Source organism: Microtus pennsylvanicus, chromosome 10 (genome assembly GCF_037038515.1).
Source record: "Microtus pennsylvanicus isolate mMicPen1 chromosome 10, mMicPen1.hap1, whole genome shotgun sequence".
In the NCBI taxonomy this organism is placed as follows: Eukaryota; Metazoa; Chordata; class Mammalia; order Rodentia; family Cricetidae; genus Microtus; species Microtus pennsylvanicus.
This window is the reverse complement of record NC_134588.1, coordinates 58,232,647-58,251,479: the sequence shown is the minus strand read 5'-3', so window position 1 is coordinate 58,251,479 and position 18,833 is coordinate 58,232,647. Positions and strand designations below refer to the sequence as shown.

Below are 18,833 nucleotides of genomic sequence, written 5' to 3'. Positions count from 1 at the left end.
CTCACTTTGATTAAGAAGGCTGTAGTTAAAATAAGCTTTCTGGGCTTTCGTAGCCCCAGCTAAAGATGACTCCGCATACCTGTCTGGCTTCCTTTTATTTGCTTATTTTTTTGAGACGGTGTCTTACTATATAATCCAGGCTGGTCTGGATCTCGCCATCGTCCAGCCTCAGCCTCCCGAGTGCTGGGATTGCATGCATGAATCATCACGCCCGGCTTCTGCCTTCGAGCCGAGAGGCCAACTTCAGCAGCTTCCGTCATTCCTCTTTTATCCATAGACAATTAAGGAGTGGGCTAGAGCGGCCTGAAGCTACGCTCCTAGGGTGAGGGCAATGGTGACGCACGCCGGCTTCTGTCGCGGGTGGGCGTCATCTCGCGAGAAGGGCCGGGAGGGGCGTGGTCTAGGCGGGAGAGGGCGGAGCTCGCGGCCGCCTCCGCCTTCGCCTCCGCCTCCCGCGGGAGGGGGGTCGAGGGAGGGGACTGTTGCTGCTCTCTAGATGTTCTGGGTAGTCTGAGGAGAGAGAGTATGAGGCGAGCTGTGGCCCGGGTGCCGCTGGGCTCCGGGGGAGAAGGCGCGGCCGTGGCCGCCGCCACCGCCGCCATCTAAGTCGCGGCGCCAGCGAGGCCCGGCGCGCGCATGGTGCTGGTGCCGCTTGGGTGTTGATCGGCCTGTCCCCTCCCTCTTTTCCCTTCCCCACCCCCCGCGGTGGTCTCCCCTTTCCACCCCAGCCCCGGCAGAGCCATGTCTCGGAGTGGCTCCTGCCCGCACCTGTTGTGGGACGTGAGGAAAAGGTCCCTTGGGCTGGAAGACCCGTCCCGGCTGAGGAGCCGCTACCTGGGTGAGCGGGGGCCCCGGGGCGGTGGCGCTGAGGTCGCCGCCCAGAGGTGGGGGAGGGGGCGCCGCCGGGGCTGTTGGCGGTAGGACAGTGCCTCGGCCGGGGCGCCCCGAAGGCTGGTTGTCAAGTGGGGTGTCGGCGATCCGCTCCAGCACCTCCTCCGGCTAAGTCTCCTTTGCAAGCTGCCAGGCGCGGCTCAGGATGGGCTTCCCTAGGGAGAGCCGGGCCGTGGGGAGTGGGCACTGGCCTGGGAAGGTGTTGGGGTCGCTTGTGCGCTGAGACTCCGGCGAAGACTTGCTGAACCTTACGGAGATGCCACGTTGAGAGCAAAAGTTGGCGCTTTTGCTCTTCTCTGGAGCTGTCGCCGCTCCACCAAAGAGATCAGGTTGTTCACCTTCTTCGGCTTCCGCAGGGGGTTGTATATCCCCCCCCCCCCAGACACTGTTGACCACCCTCGGGGACTTCACACCTCTAACACCCCCTAGCTGAGTCCAAACCTAGCCAAGACCCTGGAGCTTTCCCCACCCCCGCGCTTTCCCGGGTCCACTCTGCTGTCAGTCCTGTGGACCTCTTTTAGGTGGTGTAGGGTTTCACGTTCCTATTCCCACCCCTGGAAAACACACTTGGCATTTTCGGTTTCTTAGTTAAGCTTTCTAAAAACAATCTTCAGCACCGAGGGCGCAGTATTTCACGTCGTTCATTTTGTACCGTAAGTTTTGTGAGTGTGCTGGGTTACTAAGCCCGAGTCAACTGAAAAGTCCTGTTTCTTCAGAGTGCCCCCTCCCCCAACTCTGTCATTTCATTGCCAGGTAAAGGGATTTGTTGCTGTCATCTGTTTTTCACTACAACAAAAATAGAAGGAAATGAAATCTCAGTACAGCCAATACTATTGGTTGTAAATTACTTAAAAGTAGCTTAGGTGTACATTTTTAAGTTCTTACGAATATGTTTTCACTGTAAAAATTCAAATACGAAGAAGTAGAGATCCCCAAGATCGCTCCCATTTCAATTTCATGCCACTGCCCTTAAAATAATGCTTGTTTCTTGATTGTTTTTTCTAGATAATTTCTTTCTTAAAAGTTCATATATAATAAATAAAGGTGTATATCTGCGCATACTCTGTATGTGTGAGAAAACCGAATGCATGGTGCTATAAGCATTGGTTTTCCTCATACTTTTCTTCACTACATTTTGAGATCCTTTCAGACTTAAAGATCGCGTAAAACATTACATAGTACTTTATTAAGGACTTTAATATTCTAAACTTTTTTTGCCTATTGAAGTTTTTCTTTTTTGAAACAGTGGGCTCCCTAGGCTAGCCTTAACTTTTATCTCAGCCTACTGGTGGCTGGGATTACAGAGTGTGTATGTGCGTGATATGCGTGTACCTGACCTTGTCCCTTTTTCTTTAAATATGTGTTCACTGTCACAACTATGTGCAAACATCATTTACATATGTTGCAGTAATTACCAAGAGTGCTTGTTTTTAATATTTGTAAAACCCTTTAAAAGTCCTTGACCTAAAAAAGGTGTGCAAATTTATTTTAAAATTTAATTTGTCAAAGAACAGAGTTTTACTTTAATAAAGCAAATGCTAACAATTTGTGTGAGTGAATTTATAATTTGGTCTTTTATTTCAATTAGTTGGGCAGTTTTAAGTGTTTAGTTTTGTATTTTTAGTATTTCTGATTGAGTTCAGCTATGTATGATAAAGTTGAAGAAGCTACAGTTGCAGTGCTTTCAAGATGTCTCAGCAGGTTATTAGGCGCTTGCCACAAAGCCTTGAGTTTGATCCCCAGGACCTCACACGTTGCAAAGAAAGAACTGACTACTCCTGAGCGTTGCCCCTTCCCACAACAAGTGAGCAAAATGTATTCAAAAGTTAAAAACTGACAGATATATTCTGTTCTCCAGTGGAGATGGGATTTGTGTTAGGGGTGGCTAGATTGAAATTTAAGACTCCACTGATTATTAGGAAGCCTGAGTCACAAACTCTCCAATAGCCTAGTGCACATGTAGGAAGCTCTTTATCCAGACAGTCTATGTGTATAACTGGGGGAGGAGAGGTGGACTTTGAGACAGTGTTACACTGTAGCCCAGTCTGTCCTCTAACTCTCGATCCTCCAGCCTCACTCTCCTACATTCTGGGCTTACTGGCCTATGCCACCATGTTTAGCTTTAAGTGACTTAAGTATAACAATGATGCATACCTTATGTTAATACTTTGAAAGATTTTTAGCTGGGTTAGTTGGAGAACCCCTTTAATCCCAGCACATCCAAGGTAAGAGGGGAAGGATCAGGTGTTCAAGGCCGTCTTTGAAATAGAAACTACAATCAATCTAATTAATACCCCTCACCTAATAAGTTTCTCGGTGTGTGCATGAGGGCATGTGGGGGTGGTAGATAGCCCTTTTAAAGTGCTCTTATAATACCTTCCCCTTTTTCTTGAGGAAGGAGGTTTGCTGAGAGATATTAAGTGAAACTCTCTCAAAAAGGGATGGGGGCTTTTAAATCCCAAGTCCAAAGAACTTAGAAAGTATATTGATTTCTTAAAGATGTGAAGTTTTGAACACAGTAATTATTTAGGGTACTGAAGTTTGCATTTTATCCAAATAGGTTTTCATTATTTGTATTCCTAATAATAAATTACTGCCAAGTAACATTAAAACTGTAATGCTAGCCAGCTATAGTGGCAGAGGCAGGCAGATCTCTATGAGTTCAAGGCCAGCCTGGGCTACAAGAGCTGGTTCCAGGACAGGCTCCAAAGCTACAGAGAAACCCTGTCTCGAAAACAAAACAAACAAAAAAAAACCTGTTATCTTTTATAGTGGTTTGACACTAAAGAAACAGAACACAAAGTTTCCACTAACTTCCTCAGGAGCTAAGCAAGGTGAAAAAACTGCTACAGAGTAATCTAAAGGCAAAATTGCAAAATTAGCCACTTTTATAGATAATGGCCCTTAGGTATTCAAAGAACAGTAACTTCCTACACCAGGCAAACTGAAGATTGCTATCTTCACTGCCTGATCTTAAGTGCTTGAAGAAGGGATTGGGTTGTAGCTCAGCTGATAGAGTGTTTGCCTAGCATGCAGAAGCCCTGGGTTCCATTCCTTGCACCACATAACTGGGTGTGGAGATGTCATCTTGTAATCCTAGCACTCTGGAGGTGGAGGCAGGAGAATAAAGAGCTCAAGGCCAGCCTGGAATTCATGAGACCCTTTCTGAAAAATAAAAACAATTTAAAAACATTTAGCTAGCTATGGTGGCATATGCCTCTAGCACTTCGGGAGTTAGAGCAGGAGGATTAAGGAGTTTCAGGCCAGCTTGATCTACAATAGACACCCTATTAAAAAAAAAACAAAAAGGGCAGGATGGAGTAGGTTGGAGAGATAGATGGTTCAATGCTTGCTGTATAAGCAAAGGGCCAAATTTGGGTCCCAGCACCTTTAAAAAGCTGGGGTAGGGGATGAAGACAGGTTTGCTGGCAGTCATATCAACCTACTAAACAGAGCTGCAACTTCAGGAAGTGAGCCTGTCTCAAGGGAATAAAGGGAGAGAGATAGCTCTTTATCCCCTCTGGTGCACCCATACATACAGATGGGCATATAAGTATATACTACATACACAAGTCAGGTATGGTGTTTACACTTGTAATCCCAACATTTGGAAGACTGCAGTAGGATTGACTATAAATTCCAGGTCAGCCTGGCCTATATAGAAAGTTCCATGGTAGTCTGGAATGAAATGAGACCCCATCTGATAAACACCAAAATTGACCCAGTAAGATACCTGGAGGAGTAAAGGTACTTGTTGTCAAGCCTTGACATTCTGAGTTCAATTCCAGGAACTGACACAGTAGGAGAGAACTGCCTCCCAAAGTTGTCTCTGACCTGCACACATCCCTTACCCCGAATATAATGTGGGCTTTTTTTGTTTGTTTTCAAAGATGCTTTTCTAAACTGTTAATGGGAGTGAGAGGCAGCAGGGGACTGTTTAAGGCCAGCTTGAGGTACATAGAGAAAATACAAAGAAAGCTAAAACACAACATTTCACCCAAAATTCTTTTTAAAACACTGGTGAGAGTTTACAGAGAAGCTATAAATAGTGAAATTTCACTTACACTTTGGAAAGAACAAGGTGGGTTTTATTTTTAATTAGTATTTGTAGACACAAGCCCTCACTTCTTGGGTAAATAAGTGAGATTGCTATGTTGTATAATGTGTTTAGCTTTATTGTTCATCATGATTGCACCGAACGACAATCCCACTTGGTGTATGGGCTCCAGCTGTCCTTGTTTGCCTTAGTTACTCTTCCTACCTTTAGCCTTTTTTTTTTAAAGATTTATTTTATGCCCATGAATGTTTTTCCTGTATGTGTGTGTATGTTCACCACATTTGTGCCTGGTGATTTGGAGGTAAGAAGAGAGTGTATAGAACTGGAGTTAAGGATAGCTGTGAGTCACCATGTAGGTGCTGGGAATGAAATCTAGCTCTTCTGCAAAAGCAACAAATGCTCTTAACTGCTGAACCATCTCTTCAGGCTTTTCGAAGGAGGTGTATAGAAGTATGTTGCTTTAGTTTGTATTTCTCTAATGGCTAAGAATATTAAATATCCTTTTGTTTTCTTTTATATCCATGTACATTGGTTAAATGTGAAGATTACCTTTTAAATATACATTTTTACATACATGTATGTGTATCTGACTATTTTGGTACAAGTCCTTAACCAAATAGATTAAAATTTTTATTTTATTTTATTTTTGAGACATTCTCACTATATGCAACTGTAGTTGGCCTGAAACTTAGTATGTGTGCCAAGCTGACCTCAGATTCACTGAGTCCCACCTGCTTGTAGACAGAAGTTTCTGTCCTGCCTGGTCCTACAACCCTTCAGTCCCAAATAAAAGCATGGGCTTATATTAATTATAAACTGTTTGGTCTATTGCTCAGGTTTATTATAACTAGCTCTTACAACTTAAATTAACCCATAACTCTTACCTAGGTTTAGCCACATGGCTTGGTACCTTTTCTCAGTGAGGCATTCTCATCTTGCTTCCTCTGCCTCTGGCTTGTGGCTTTGTCACTACCTTTCTTCTTCCCCAAATTCTCCTGGTCTGGTTGCCCCACCTATACTTCCTGCCTGGTCACTACCAATCAGTGTTTTATTAAACTAATACAGGTGACAAATTTTTACAGTGTACAAGAGCATTATCCCACAGCACCTGCCTCCTCCTGAGTATTAAAGTCAAATAGGTTTTTAAAAATACATATTTTCCCCATTTGTCTTGTGTTTTTTCCCTATTACTTTTAAATTTTATTTATTTATTTTTTTAAGACAGCATCTCCTCCCTTATATAGACCAGGCTGATCTAGAAATATTTTGAAATGCTGAGGTTATAGGTGTATTGCCACGCATGCCTGGTAGTGTCTTTTTCTTAAATCCTCCCTCCCTTTTTACCTCTCCTGACCTCTCCCTGTCCCCCTTCTTTCTGTTCTCTTTCCTTCCCCTGTCCCTCTTTCTTATCTCCCCTCTTGCCCTACTTCTCCCTATACTCTTCTGTTGTCTACCTGCTCCCCACCCCCCTTATTTCTTGAGACAGGGCCTCATGTAATCCAAAGTTGCTTTGAATTAGCTTTATATCCAAGGATGGTCTTGAACTATTTACACATCTGTCTTTTAACAATGTTTACCGAACGTTGTTCTTAACAGTATTTGCAGTTAATAGTTTTTGAAACTTTTGTGTTCTGTTTAAGAATCTACATAATTCAAGGTCACAAATTTTTTGCTGTTTTCTTCCCCCTTTTAGGTTTTCTGTTTTCTCTCTTACATTTACACTAAGAACAATTTAGAGCTTATTTTTATGTGTGCTGTGAGGTGGATCAAGTTTCATTTCTTTGCTTATGAATGTAAAATTGATCTACCACTCTTTTTGAAAAGATTTTCCCTTTTGTTGAAAATCAATTAACCAAATATGTACAGGTCAATTTCCCTACCACATTCATTGATTAAAGTTTCTGTCTCTGTGCCAGTACTTTATTGTTTAAATGGCTTTAGTGTGTGATAGATGAACGGGCTGGAGGATGGAATGAAAGGGCCGTTTGCAGCTGACTGCTTCCATGGCACCTTTTGGGAAATAATGCATAGTTCCTATTCCCTTGCTGTGAAGAGGAACCATGATCATCTGGTTGGAAGCAGACAGGCATGGCATTGTAGCTGTAGCTGAGAGCTTCACATCCTGTTTCCTGGGCAGTAGGCAGAGAGAGAGGGAGGGAGGGAGAAAGGGAGGGATGCAGAGAGTAGAGGAGAGAAGACTGTGCCTGGTATGGGATTTTTAAACCTCAAGGTCCTCCCACAGTGACTTACTTCTTCCTTCACAAGGTCATATCCATTTCAACAAGGCCACGCCTCTTAATCAGCCCAAACACTTCCACTTCCTGATGACTAAACATTAAAATATATCAGCATATGGAGGCTATTGTCATTTAAACCGCCATCATAACTATGTCAGGTTCCTCTGGTAAAAGTGGCATGTTCTTTGGCCCATAAGATCTTTTCTGGTGCAAAAAGTGGTCCCACTTGGATGCATGAATATTAACACAGTGATATCCTCTGTACAATAGCCTGGTTGATGATCTACAAATTTACATAAGGTTTAGTTAGAGTTGATAATACTTGTGTGGATAACAGGAGCTTCTCTTGTACAGGCAAGGCCAAGACCATCCTTAGTAAGGGGGGAAAAATCCCATTTTGCAGTCCCAAGAGGACAATCTGAACCCAGAAGGAGAAAAAAAGGTGGTAAACCTAAAGACATAAGATGTAAAGGAATATCTCTCACCTTGATGAGGATTATACCTATATCCCAGTAACATCTGTCTGGAGGTATAGTTGCTTACAGACCCTTGATGTAAAGCCTGCCTGCTTTCTGAGGTCTGACTTTGGCATTCTCATTCTCAGAAGATCTCCATCTACATACATCCCCCACCACCCTCATGTGACTGCTGCAGACTACCATTGCTGAGCCTGTCTGCTTTCTTGATAGCTAATTCAGAAAGTATAATTTTCCTTTTTCTCCTCTTTCATCTCCTGGCAGCTGCTGCAATCTCCAGCTTGCTTGCCCCATTTTTATTTCTCAAACTCCAGTACAATTGTCTTTCATTTTTCTTCTGTCAGTGTAAGACAAAGCTCTAACTCAAAGGGTAAAATGTTTATTTTGGGCCAAATATAAGTGACTCTGTCCTGGGAACACAGATTCAAGTTGCCCTGAATAACATGTTCCAATGTAGATGTTCCAGTATAGAAGCAGTTATATGAACTCTGGAAATAAATTAAAGGAGTCAAAAGTCAGAGCATTTTCCAAATTCACTGGTAGGAACGAAAGGTGGATGGGTCATTGCAAAGGGAGAAACTGTAGGCATTGGATGTTATCCGATAACGTTACTAGCTCTGGGGTTGCTGGAAACTAGTTTGTTAAGTTTGTACATTCCAAAGGTTTTGCCTGATAGCTGCAAGGATGTAGATCAGACAGAGGTAGGCATTGAGTTCCTGAAAAGGGGATAAAGTCATCATCTGACCTCAATCTGAACACCAAGGCATAGACCTACATAGGCATAAACCTATTCATCAGTCAGTAATTTCATTAAATTTGGGTTTTTGAATTGATCTGATATCCTTTTTGGATTGTTAAGTTTCAGTGAGTTTTAGGCCATTGTTCATAGGTGTTAGTTTATAGTATTTAAATGTACTTAGTTCTGATACTAGAATGATGCTGGCTCCTTGAGTGGGATATGTTCTAGTTTTCTGAATTTATGTAAGGTTGAAAGTACTTTGTCCTTTAATCATTGAAGCCATCTGGGTCTGGCTTTTTTTTTTAAGTTTCAAAAAGCTTTATATTTTAAGAAAGTAATTGACTCATATGCAGGTATAAGAAATAATAGAACATTTGGTACTGGAGAGATGACTCAGTGGTCGAAGGTGCTGATGGCTCTTTCAGAGGACCCAGCTTCAGTTCCGTACACCCACATGGTGACTCACACCATCTCTAACAACAGTTGGAGAGGATTTAATGCCTTCTTCTGGCCTCTGCTGGCACCAGACAGACAGACATTCAACCAAAATACCAATTTTTAAAAATTTTAAAAGTTAAATAATAGAAAGCTGTATACCATATACCTTTCAACCAGAACCCCAATGGTAACTTCTTTTTGAAGTATAATAACCAGGAAACTGACAGAGAATTCACATTCCTTATTTATGTTTTTGTAATGTTACATGGATTCATTTATATGTGTGCAGTGTAGTATAGTATTTCTTTTGATAAATTAATGTTAATTTTAGCTCACTAATGGATTAATGTGGTTAAAATATAAAATTCTGTCAAAAGTATCTTTTGTGCTACCCTTTTTATTCCCTTCCTTAATCATGGTAACCCCGACAACTGCAATTCTGACTTTTAAAAATAGGAAAATAGCAGGCAGTGATGGCACACACCTTTAATCCCAGCACTCAGGAGGCAGAGGCAGGCGGATCTTTGTGAGTTTGAGGCTGGCCTGGTCTACAGAGCTAGTGCCAGGACAGGCTCCAAAGCTACACAGAGAAACCTTGTCTAGAGGAAAAAGATTTCTTTTTGTTTTGGCTTTGTGGTAAGCATGTTGATTAATTTTTTAAGAAGCTGCCATGCTCTTTTGCAGTGACATTTACTATTCACATCAGCCACATATTGGTGATGCCATTTCTTCATATCCTCTCCAGTATTTGATGATGTCATTGTCTTAACCATTTTGATAGGTATATAGCGGTTGTCTCTCTTGTTGCTTTTGATTGGTATTTCCCTAGTGACTCATAAAGTTCCATGTCTTTTCATATACATATTTTGCCTTCAGTATATTTTTCAGTGAAGTGTTTGAGTATATTTTCCTTATTTTCTAGTTGGATTACTATTTTTTTCAAATGTTGAGCACCCCCCCAAAAAAATTTCACAGGTTTATTTATAGTTGCTGCAAAGTTGAACTGTTGAAACTTGTTCACTGAAATAAGCTGATTTCTATTTAATCCTTTATATCTCACATTTATATTAAAATTTCACATACAAAAGAAAATGGAAAAAATCTGCTAATAATTGATTTCTGTTCCCTATTTTTTCTACTCACCATCAAATATCTAGGTATGTTTTACCTCATGAGGGTGGGTCTAATACTGATAACAAGAAGAAAAGGGAAGCCGGGCGGTGGTGGCTCACGCCTTTAATCCCAGCATTCGGGAGGCAGAGGCAGGCGGATCTCTGTGAGTAAGAGACCAGCCTGGTCTACAAGAGCTAGTTCCAGGACAGGCTCCAAAAACCACAGAGAAACCCTGTCTCAAAAAACCAAAAAAAAAAAAAAAAAAAAAAGAAAGAAAGAAAAGGGAAAAAAATTCAACCTGTAAAACATTTTGTCGCAGTGAATTTTTCCCCCTTAACAGTGTTTTGCCTTTGTATATGTATGTGCATTGTGTACATATGTGGTGCCTCTGCAGGCCAAAAAAGGAAGCCGGTTTCCCTGGGACTAGAGTTATAGATGGTCAGAAACTATCATGGAGGTGCTAGGAACCAAACTTTGGCCCTTTGGAAGGATAAGAGATCTTAATGACTGAGACATCTCTCCAGCCTGAGTGGATTCTTTTTTGAAAATATAAATTTCATGACCAGGCATGGTAGCACACAGCTTTAATACCAGCACTTGGGAGGCAGAGGCAGGAAGATCTCTGTCAGTTTGAGGCCAGCTTGAGTCAGAGCTACACAGTGAGACCCTATCTCAAAAAAGAAGGAGAGAAAGAAAAAATATGTGTGTGATGTGTGTATGAGCAATGGCATGTGTACAGAAATCAAAGGGCAATTTTCAGCAGTCAGTTCTTGTCTTTTGCCTGTTAGGTTTCAGGATTGAAGTCAGGTTGTTTTTTTTTTTTTTTGTTTTTGTTTTTTTTTTTTTGTTTTTTTTTTTTTTTTTGCTTTGCTTTTTTTGAGACAGGGTTTCTCTGTGGCTTTGGAGCCTGTCCTGGAACTAGCTCTTGTAGACCAGGCTGGTCTCGAACTCACAGAGATCCGCCTGCCTCTGCCTCCCAAGTGCTGGGATTAAAGGCGTGCGCCACCACCGCCCGGCTTGAAGTCAGGTTGTTAATCTTGGCATTTAGTGCTTTTATCAGCAAAGCTGTTTCCCAACCCCCACAATAGATTCTCAAGCACATTCTTGATATATGCAATGCACTAGATGCTATCTTTAGTTACATTTGATTTGAATAGCATGACAAGTTGATGACTTTAAAGAGGCTAGTGAGATAGGCCTCTTGCTTCCTGCAAAGTACTGGTGGTTGTGTGTTGGAAATATAGTTGTGTTTTGAAGTTCTGGGCAATTTTTTTACCCTGGAGCTTTGGACTTAGAAACTTCTGGTGGCACCTAGTTTTACAGAATACTGTCTTAGGCCTGAAATGATGAGGTTTACTTACTCCTGCTGTAGAGAGCATTGTTCTCTGTGTGCTTTGTCTCTGGTGGGTTTGTAAGCTGTCTGCTTTGTGTACACCATGATATAAACCTTATTTATCTACTTTGTTTTGGAGCAAGAGCCAGACCTGACCATAGTGTTAGAGAACAGCAGCAGCAACCTCGGGGTTGAATTTTTAAAATACTTTATGTGTTTTAGATACTTGTCCTGGTTACATACACCTTCCCACTCCTCCTTTTTTCCCCCTTTGTTGCATATCTTTTATTGTCCTAGGGGCTTTCGTGGTGCAAAGGTTTTTAACTTTAGGATTTCCAATTTATCATTGTTTTTCCTTTTATGGATTGTGCTTTGGTATTATATCATAGAGAACCCATCACTATTAGTGATCATGAAGGCTTTTATTACTGAGTTTTCCCTAAAATTTTACAGTTTTGTTCGTAAGTCTAGGTTTCATCAAGTTAATTTTGCATGCGGTCTAAAGTTTAATTAAAAATTATTTTTTGTTTTATGGGTAACCACTTACTCAAATAATTGAAAAGATTGTTTTTCCTTTATGAAATGTGTCTAATTCTTAAATTTTGGCTTTGTTTGTTCTACTGTCCCTCTGAGAATATAATAATGTCTTATTTCTGTAGTCACACAGTGTGCTTTAACATCAAGATTTAGTAAGTTCTTTTTTCTTCAAAATCATTTGTTAGTACTGTCTAGGCTTTAGGCCTTTCTACGTGACTTTTAGAATAAGCTTATCCATGTGTCAGATACATTGCTGGAATTTTGACAGTGGTTGGACTTGAAGATGAATTTGGGAAGGATGTAGCATGAATAATTAAAAACCTAGAGACAGATATTGTAGTTCAAGCTGAAAGATCAGAGAAGCAAAGCAGTCAACCACTAGAGAGTTCTTACCTCTACAGAATCTTCAGATTGAAAAAGAGAGTGAGTTCCGGTCTCATACTGCCTTATATTCCTCTTTAGTGCTGATATTAAAGGTATGCACCATCACCGCCTGGCCTCCATGGCTGACTAGTGTGGCTAGCTTTGCACTCTGATCTCCAGGCAAGCTTTATTTGTTAGATCATAAACAAAATATCACTATAGAAGAACTGATACCTTTATTACTCTGAGTCTTTTACTACATGAATATGATGTGCCGCTCCATTTATGTAGGACTTTGATATTTTTTAATCACCATTTTGTAATTATCAAGTTATCGATCTCATTATGGGAGTTTTTAAAATTTTATGCGTAAAAGTTTAGTTTTTGTGATACAGTTGTGAATCGTGTCATGTTTACATTCAGTTTTCACATGTTCATAGTTCAAATAAAAATGTAATTCTATACCTGGGCATGTAGCTTAGGTGTATAATCTTCACACTTAGAAGGCAGAGACAAGTAGGATCAGGAGTTTAAAGTTATTCTTGGCTATGTAGAGAGTGAAAGCCACTCTGGGCTACAGGAAACCTTTTCTCCAATATAAATCCAGGCAAAACAACAACAGCAAAATAACTACTTTTGCTGATCTGTAGACTTTGACTTTGCTCAACCCACATATTGGTATTCAGGGAGTTTTTAAAGTATTTCTCAAGATTTTGTATACAGATATTATCCTTTCCCTATAGGAAAGCTTTTTCCCTATACAATCTGATTTTTAAGTATTTTTCTTGTGGGCTGGAAAGATGGCTCAGCAGTTAATATTACATGTTGTTCTTCCAGAGGACCTAGGTTTAATTTCTAGTACCCACTTGGCAGCTCATAACCATCTGTAACTCCAATCCTGGTGGATCCAACAGCATTTTTGACTTCATTGAACATTGTACTTATAAACATGTAGGCAGAACACCCATACACATAAAAAAGTTAAAAAATTGAAATTTTGTCTTACGTATCATATAGGCTAGAACTTGTAGTACTGCTTTAATCGTGGTGAAAGTGAACATCTGCCTCTTTTCTGATTGTAGGCAGAAAGCTCTCAGGCTTTTACTATTAAATATAGTATAAGCTATACTATTTTCTTGTTTGTTTTAATAGGCATTCTTCATTAGTTTGAAATTTCCTTCCACGCTAGGCTTACTGAAAGTGTTCACGGTGTATGGGTTTCATCACAGAAGCAGAACCACTGGTGTCCTACTTCGCCTTTTGTTGCTGTGATAACATAGGCTTTATTTGGCTTAAGTCACTGCTCTAGAGGAAGTGGGACCTGGGAGAGTGAAGGCGATAAATGAGGTCTACTAAAATCTCGTGCAAGAGCCAACTCTATTCAGAACTTCAGACAGTTTATACTCTGAGGGTTAAGAAAAAGGTAAAATTATCTTGAGTTCAAGCTGAATACAATCACAAAGACAAAATGGCAAAACATTTCCATAGAGGCATATAAAGGATAGTTTAAACATGTAATTGAATTCCAACAGCAAGTGGTAATGATTAATCTGAAGTAAACTCAACTCTATCTGCTATTCCAAGAACAATTGCATGTTTTGAAGAAACTGAAGTCATGAGACTCTTACCATTTTCTTGGAGTGTTCTCACAAGCACTCAGAATTCTCCTCACACAACTCCATTCCTAGACTGTGTTCTGATAGGCTTAGGTTGTAATCTGTCATAAAGAGAAGCCGAGAAGGAACTGAAGCAGAGACTATGGAGAAATCCTGAGCTGCTTTCAGGGTGACTTGCTCAGCTGGCTTTCTTATATAGCCAGGCCACCTGCTCAGGGGTTTCTTCACCCACAATGAGTTGGACTGTACTACATCAATCATTAATCACAGAAATGCTCCATAGATATGCCCACAGGTGACAAAAGGTAACTAGCACAGCTGGTACGTATATACACACAAAGATGGGTTTGGCCCTTATCCTTGTGGGAACTCATTAAAGAGCTTTGGTGAAATTGTTCTCTTTGTATCTGACTGTGGGACTTGACATCTATAGGGAAAGGCAGTTGGAAAGAAAAGGTACTGTAAAGTAGAAGGAAGCAAGAACAAGTTTGAACTTATAAGCACAAACTAGATCTTGTGAAGACATAGGCTTCCAGGTCTAACTAGATTGGAGCATCTCATGAATGTGGACATTCCATAGGAAAAGCATATGTCCTTTGCTATTAACTTAAATGTACAGTTAGCCCAGTGTTTGAAGAAACTGAAGGATGCTGCATAGGAAAGTAGTACAGTTACAGAGCTAGTTATGCCATTCCATCAAGGTGAGGCAGCAGCCAGCTTCATTTGTGAGCACCTGCTCCCACCTTCTGTAGACATAATCCAATCTTGATGGTGTTTCACTTCATCTTTCCAAATTTTATATAAATGTGACTGTCTATCATGTCTAATGATAGAATTCATTCCTAAAATGAATTCTGGGAAATATGGTTGAGATAAAGCAGTTTACAGTAACTGTACATTCCCTCTTGCTTGTTGAATGGAAAGTTTGTGATAGAGCCAGGAGGATGTTTTTATCCACCCATTAAAGATAAACGATTTATGCCCTCTCCCACTGGTACTTTCTCTTTGCCTAAACTATGGTTGTCAGTGAACTTTTGCACAAGACTTTTTGCTAGGTGTGCTAATTACTCCATGTCTCTGTGATAAAATACCCTGACACCAGCAACTTAAGGGAGAAGGGATTGAGTGGTACGGTTACAAGGTACAGTCCATCAAAGCAAGGAGGTTTGTAGTGGCAGGGGCTAGAGGCATCTGGAGTATGCTGTATCCACCATCAAGAAGCAGAGGGAGATGAGTGCGTGAGCAGTCTAGGACCAAAGCCCAGGGAATGGTACCACTCTTCCAGGGCTAGAGAGATGACTTGCTGGTTAAGGGCATTTGCTCTTCCAGAGGACCTGCATTTGGTCCCAAGTAACCATGTTAGGTGGCACATGAAAGCCTGTATCTCCAGCTCCACAGGGATTTGAATCCTCTTCTGGCCTCCATGGGCATCTGCATAATAAAATGTGAGTGTGCACAAGCACACACACACACACACACACACACACACACACACACACACACACACACACACAAAATCTGCCAGGTATGGCATTTATCTTTTAATTCCAGTGTTTAGGAAGAAGATCCAGGCAGATTTATGTGAATTAGAGGCCAGTCTGGTTTACATTTTAAGTTCCTGGTCTGCATTGTGAGATCTAGGACAGCAGGGAGAGACCCTGTCTCAAAAATATAGAAATAAAAATTTATAAAAGAGAAACATTTAAAAAGACTGATTTGGCTGGGCAGTGGCAGCACACACCTTTAATCACAGCACTTGGGAGGCAGAGGCTGGCAGATCTCTGTGAGCTTGAGGCCAACCTGGTCTACAGAATGAGTTCCAGGACAGCTAAGGCTATACAGAGTTACCCTGTCTTGAAAAAAACAAACAAATGAGCAAACAACAAAAAAGAGTGAGTCTTCCCACCTCAACTAACTTACTTAACATAATCACTTAAGACAGTGATTTTTAACTCTTGGGGGTTGCATATCAGATATTCTACATATCAAATAATTTACATTACAGTTCATAACAAGCAAAATTACAGTTATGAAGTAGCAGCAAAATAATTGTATGTTCGGGGGTCACCACAACATGAGCTATATTAAGGGTTGCAGCATTAGGAACACTGGTCTTAGGACATTCTCACAGGCCAGCATAGTCAAGATGATCTCATAGATGTACCTGGAGGCTTATCTCTCAGGTGATTCCAGTTTTGTCAAGTGATAGATCATTTTCCTAGGGTTTTTCCTCTGTCTGTGGCTTTTGATTTGATGAGAAAGTGAGTGGAATTCCAGTCCTTTGTCTTATTAAGTTCATACTCTCTCATCTCATGCTTCCTGCCCTGTTTTCACAGTATCCTAAGAACTTGGTGGGAGCTCATGAAAAAGAGCTGGTGTGTAAGTGTAGTGGGGCTGTGTGTGTGTGTCACATATATGCTGCTCCTGAAGCCTTAGCCTTCTCAAAGTTTTCATTTTACACACATCAGTGACATTCACCTCTTTGTCCTTTGTGGTTTCAGACTCAAAACAGTTTTGTTTCTCATCACTCCTTGAAAAAATTTACCAAATCTTTTTTTTTTTTTTTTTTTTGGTTTTTCGAGACAGGGTTTCTCTGTGGTTTTGGAGCCTGTCCTGGAACTAGCTCTTGTAGACCAGGCTGGTCTCGAACTCACAGAGATCCGCCTGCCTCTGCCTCCTGAGTGCTGGGATTAAAGGCGTGTGCCACCAAAAAGATGTCATGGTCATGAAAGTCAAAGAGGATTGTTTCTGAAGGAGATAGCAATTAGTTGGAGCAAATATTGATACATAATCATGGGAAATTTGCTGTGACAAGATGCTCTAACTTCACTGGTCTGTGATTTCTTTTTTTAAAGCAAGAATAAATCTGTTGACTCCTGTTCACCATTATTTACAGTAAAATGATCAATATACAATAAAATAACATTCTGATACCATGATTGTGGTTTTTCTGGCTTTTGTTGAACTAGTAACCCAAATATTGAGAAAATTGAGCCTACCAGCAAGGAATAAGTTGGGATGAAGAAAAAGGGTATAGGTCAACAATTTACATTAATTTTGTTTATCCATTTATGACAGCAGCTCTGAAATTTCCAGCATCTCTAACATATGAATATATGTTCATGAGTCGTCTTGGATTTTCCATGTATCATATCCTTTTAACACATGTATTTCAACTTCTGTAAAGGAATAGCTGAGGAACCTTTCTATGTCCATTTAAATCTTACTTAGTTCAGTGAAAATGGGATTTGTCTGAGAAGCTGGAAGTGAAAAAATTTAGTCTTTAAGAAATTTCGCAAGTTACTGAATTTATGTAAATGTATAGCTGTGAATTCTGATGTGGCTTGCCTTTAAATTAGCCAACTTAAACATTTGAAATAACTACAGAGTCAACTGTTCAGTTGTTTAGTTTGAAAGGTTATGACTTCATGAAAATATCGAATCTAACATAAAATTAGTTTTTAGGTGGCTCATAATGATGGAATCTCATGTACTTGGGTTAAAAACAATGAATTTTTTTTGGTGACTATTTTCAAAACACCACCTATATTCCTAGCACTGGAAAGGCTAAGTCAGGGATATTGAAAGTTCAAGGCCCACCTGGGAATCATACTAAGACCCTGTCTCAAAGGGGTCAGGGAGGCACTAGCCCTTTACTGAATGCTTGAGGTACAGAAATGGAAAAGATGAAGAAGGACAATCAATAATAATTCAGCAAAATTTTAAGCGCTATAGTGGATAGGCACCTTTGTTTTCAAAAGTCCAAGTCTTTGCTCAGTAAATTTTAAAAAAAAGTTATACAACCATTAAAAATGAGCAGTAGGGGCTAGAGAAATGGCTCAGAGATTAAAAGTGTATACTGCTCTTGCAGAGGACCCAAGTTCAGTTCCCAAACCCATATAGGCATCTTATAAACAGCCTCTCTCTAAAGTTCCAGGGAGCTCTGACCTCTGGCCTGTGTGGGCACTATACGCATGTGCACAAATCCACACTCAAAAATGTATACACAGAAATTTATAAACACATTTTTAAAAAAATGAGCAATGACTTTATACCCATGGTTCTTCAAAAATATTCTATTATTATTCTAATATGCCTGTTTCTGAGAGAAAATACAGATGACAGAATAGAATGGATCATCATAAATAAATCATGATAAATAATTAATAATTCACTTTGTGATAGAACTTGTATAAATTGAGTATTCATCTTATGGAGCTTATACTCCATTAACATACAGTAGGACATCAAAATAGAATTGTAAGAGAAAAGATGGTGTTCTGACAGACTTGCATAGGAAGCCTCAGTACCAAGGTCATTGTACAAGTGTCTAATTGTTGGGAGAGGACTGTCCATGGCGTTTTCATTTCTCAACACTTTGTGAGTAGACACTGAACTACTTTGTTCTGGATGATCTTTCAGTCATGTTGAAATAATAACCATGTGTGGGAGGTACCATAGCTCCTTAGGCTGAGTCCAGCTGGTATTGGCCCAGTGTTACAAAGATAGATAATACCTCAGTGGTTTTATACAGAGGCAAACAGTTTTACATGATTAAAAAAATTGAGTACCCACAGCTCAGTTCTTCAGTCATGATTCAAACCCATTTATTACCTGCCCAACATCTGCTCAGGCCTCTCTGAGATGGTAGATGGGTTTGGGAGACAAGGAGACCAACGTGAACCTAAAGCTTGTACTGCTGCTGTGTTCTCAGTGTTGTAATCCTTTCCCTCTGACGTGGGAAGACATGGGAGGACTGGGGATGTGGTCCAGTGGTAGAGCGCTTGCCTAGCATTGTGTGAGGCCATGGATTCGGTCTCTGTCTCTTGAGGGGGCTGAGAGGAGTGAGAGGGAGGAGAAATTGGCTGTCTGGAAAGTAGGTGTAATTTTTAATACTGTTCAAATATGAGTTCATTTCAATTTGATGTACTTCATGTTTTTAAACTTAAAGCTTATTTTCTGGTAGGTTTTGGTTTCTCAGTGCATACTTTTGTGGGGTATCTAGAAAACAGCATCAGTTTATGTCTATAGTC

The 18,833-nt window shown here is 40.5% G+C and overlaps 1 protein-coding gene across 7 annotated transcripts in view; it reads left to right on the top strand.

Annotated features, from left to right (window-relative positions):
• The first annotated feature begins 485 nt into the window (after positions 1–485).
• Dcaf6 (DDB1 and CUL4 associated factor 6) overlaps positions 486–18,833 on the top strand; it is a 111,583-nt gene continuing 93,235 nt past the window's right edge. For 5 of the 7 annotated variants that reach the window (XM_075988477.1, XM_075988476.1, XM_075988475.1 and 2 more), the window contains exon 1: positions 487–838. In XM_075988477.1, the coding sequence (XP_075844592.1) occupies positions 742–838 (97 nt within the window). In that variant the 5' untranslated portion in view covers positions 487–741. Of the gene's footprint in view, positions 839–18,833 lie in introns of all 7 variants that reach the window. The other 2 variants (XM_075988474.1, XM_075988479.1) reach the window with 2 other exon arrangements.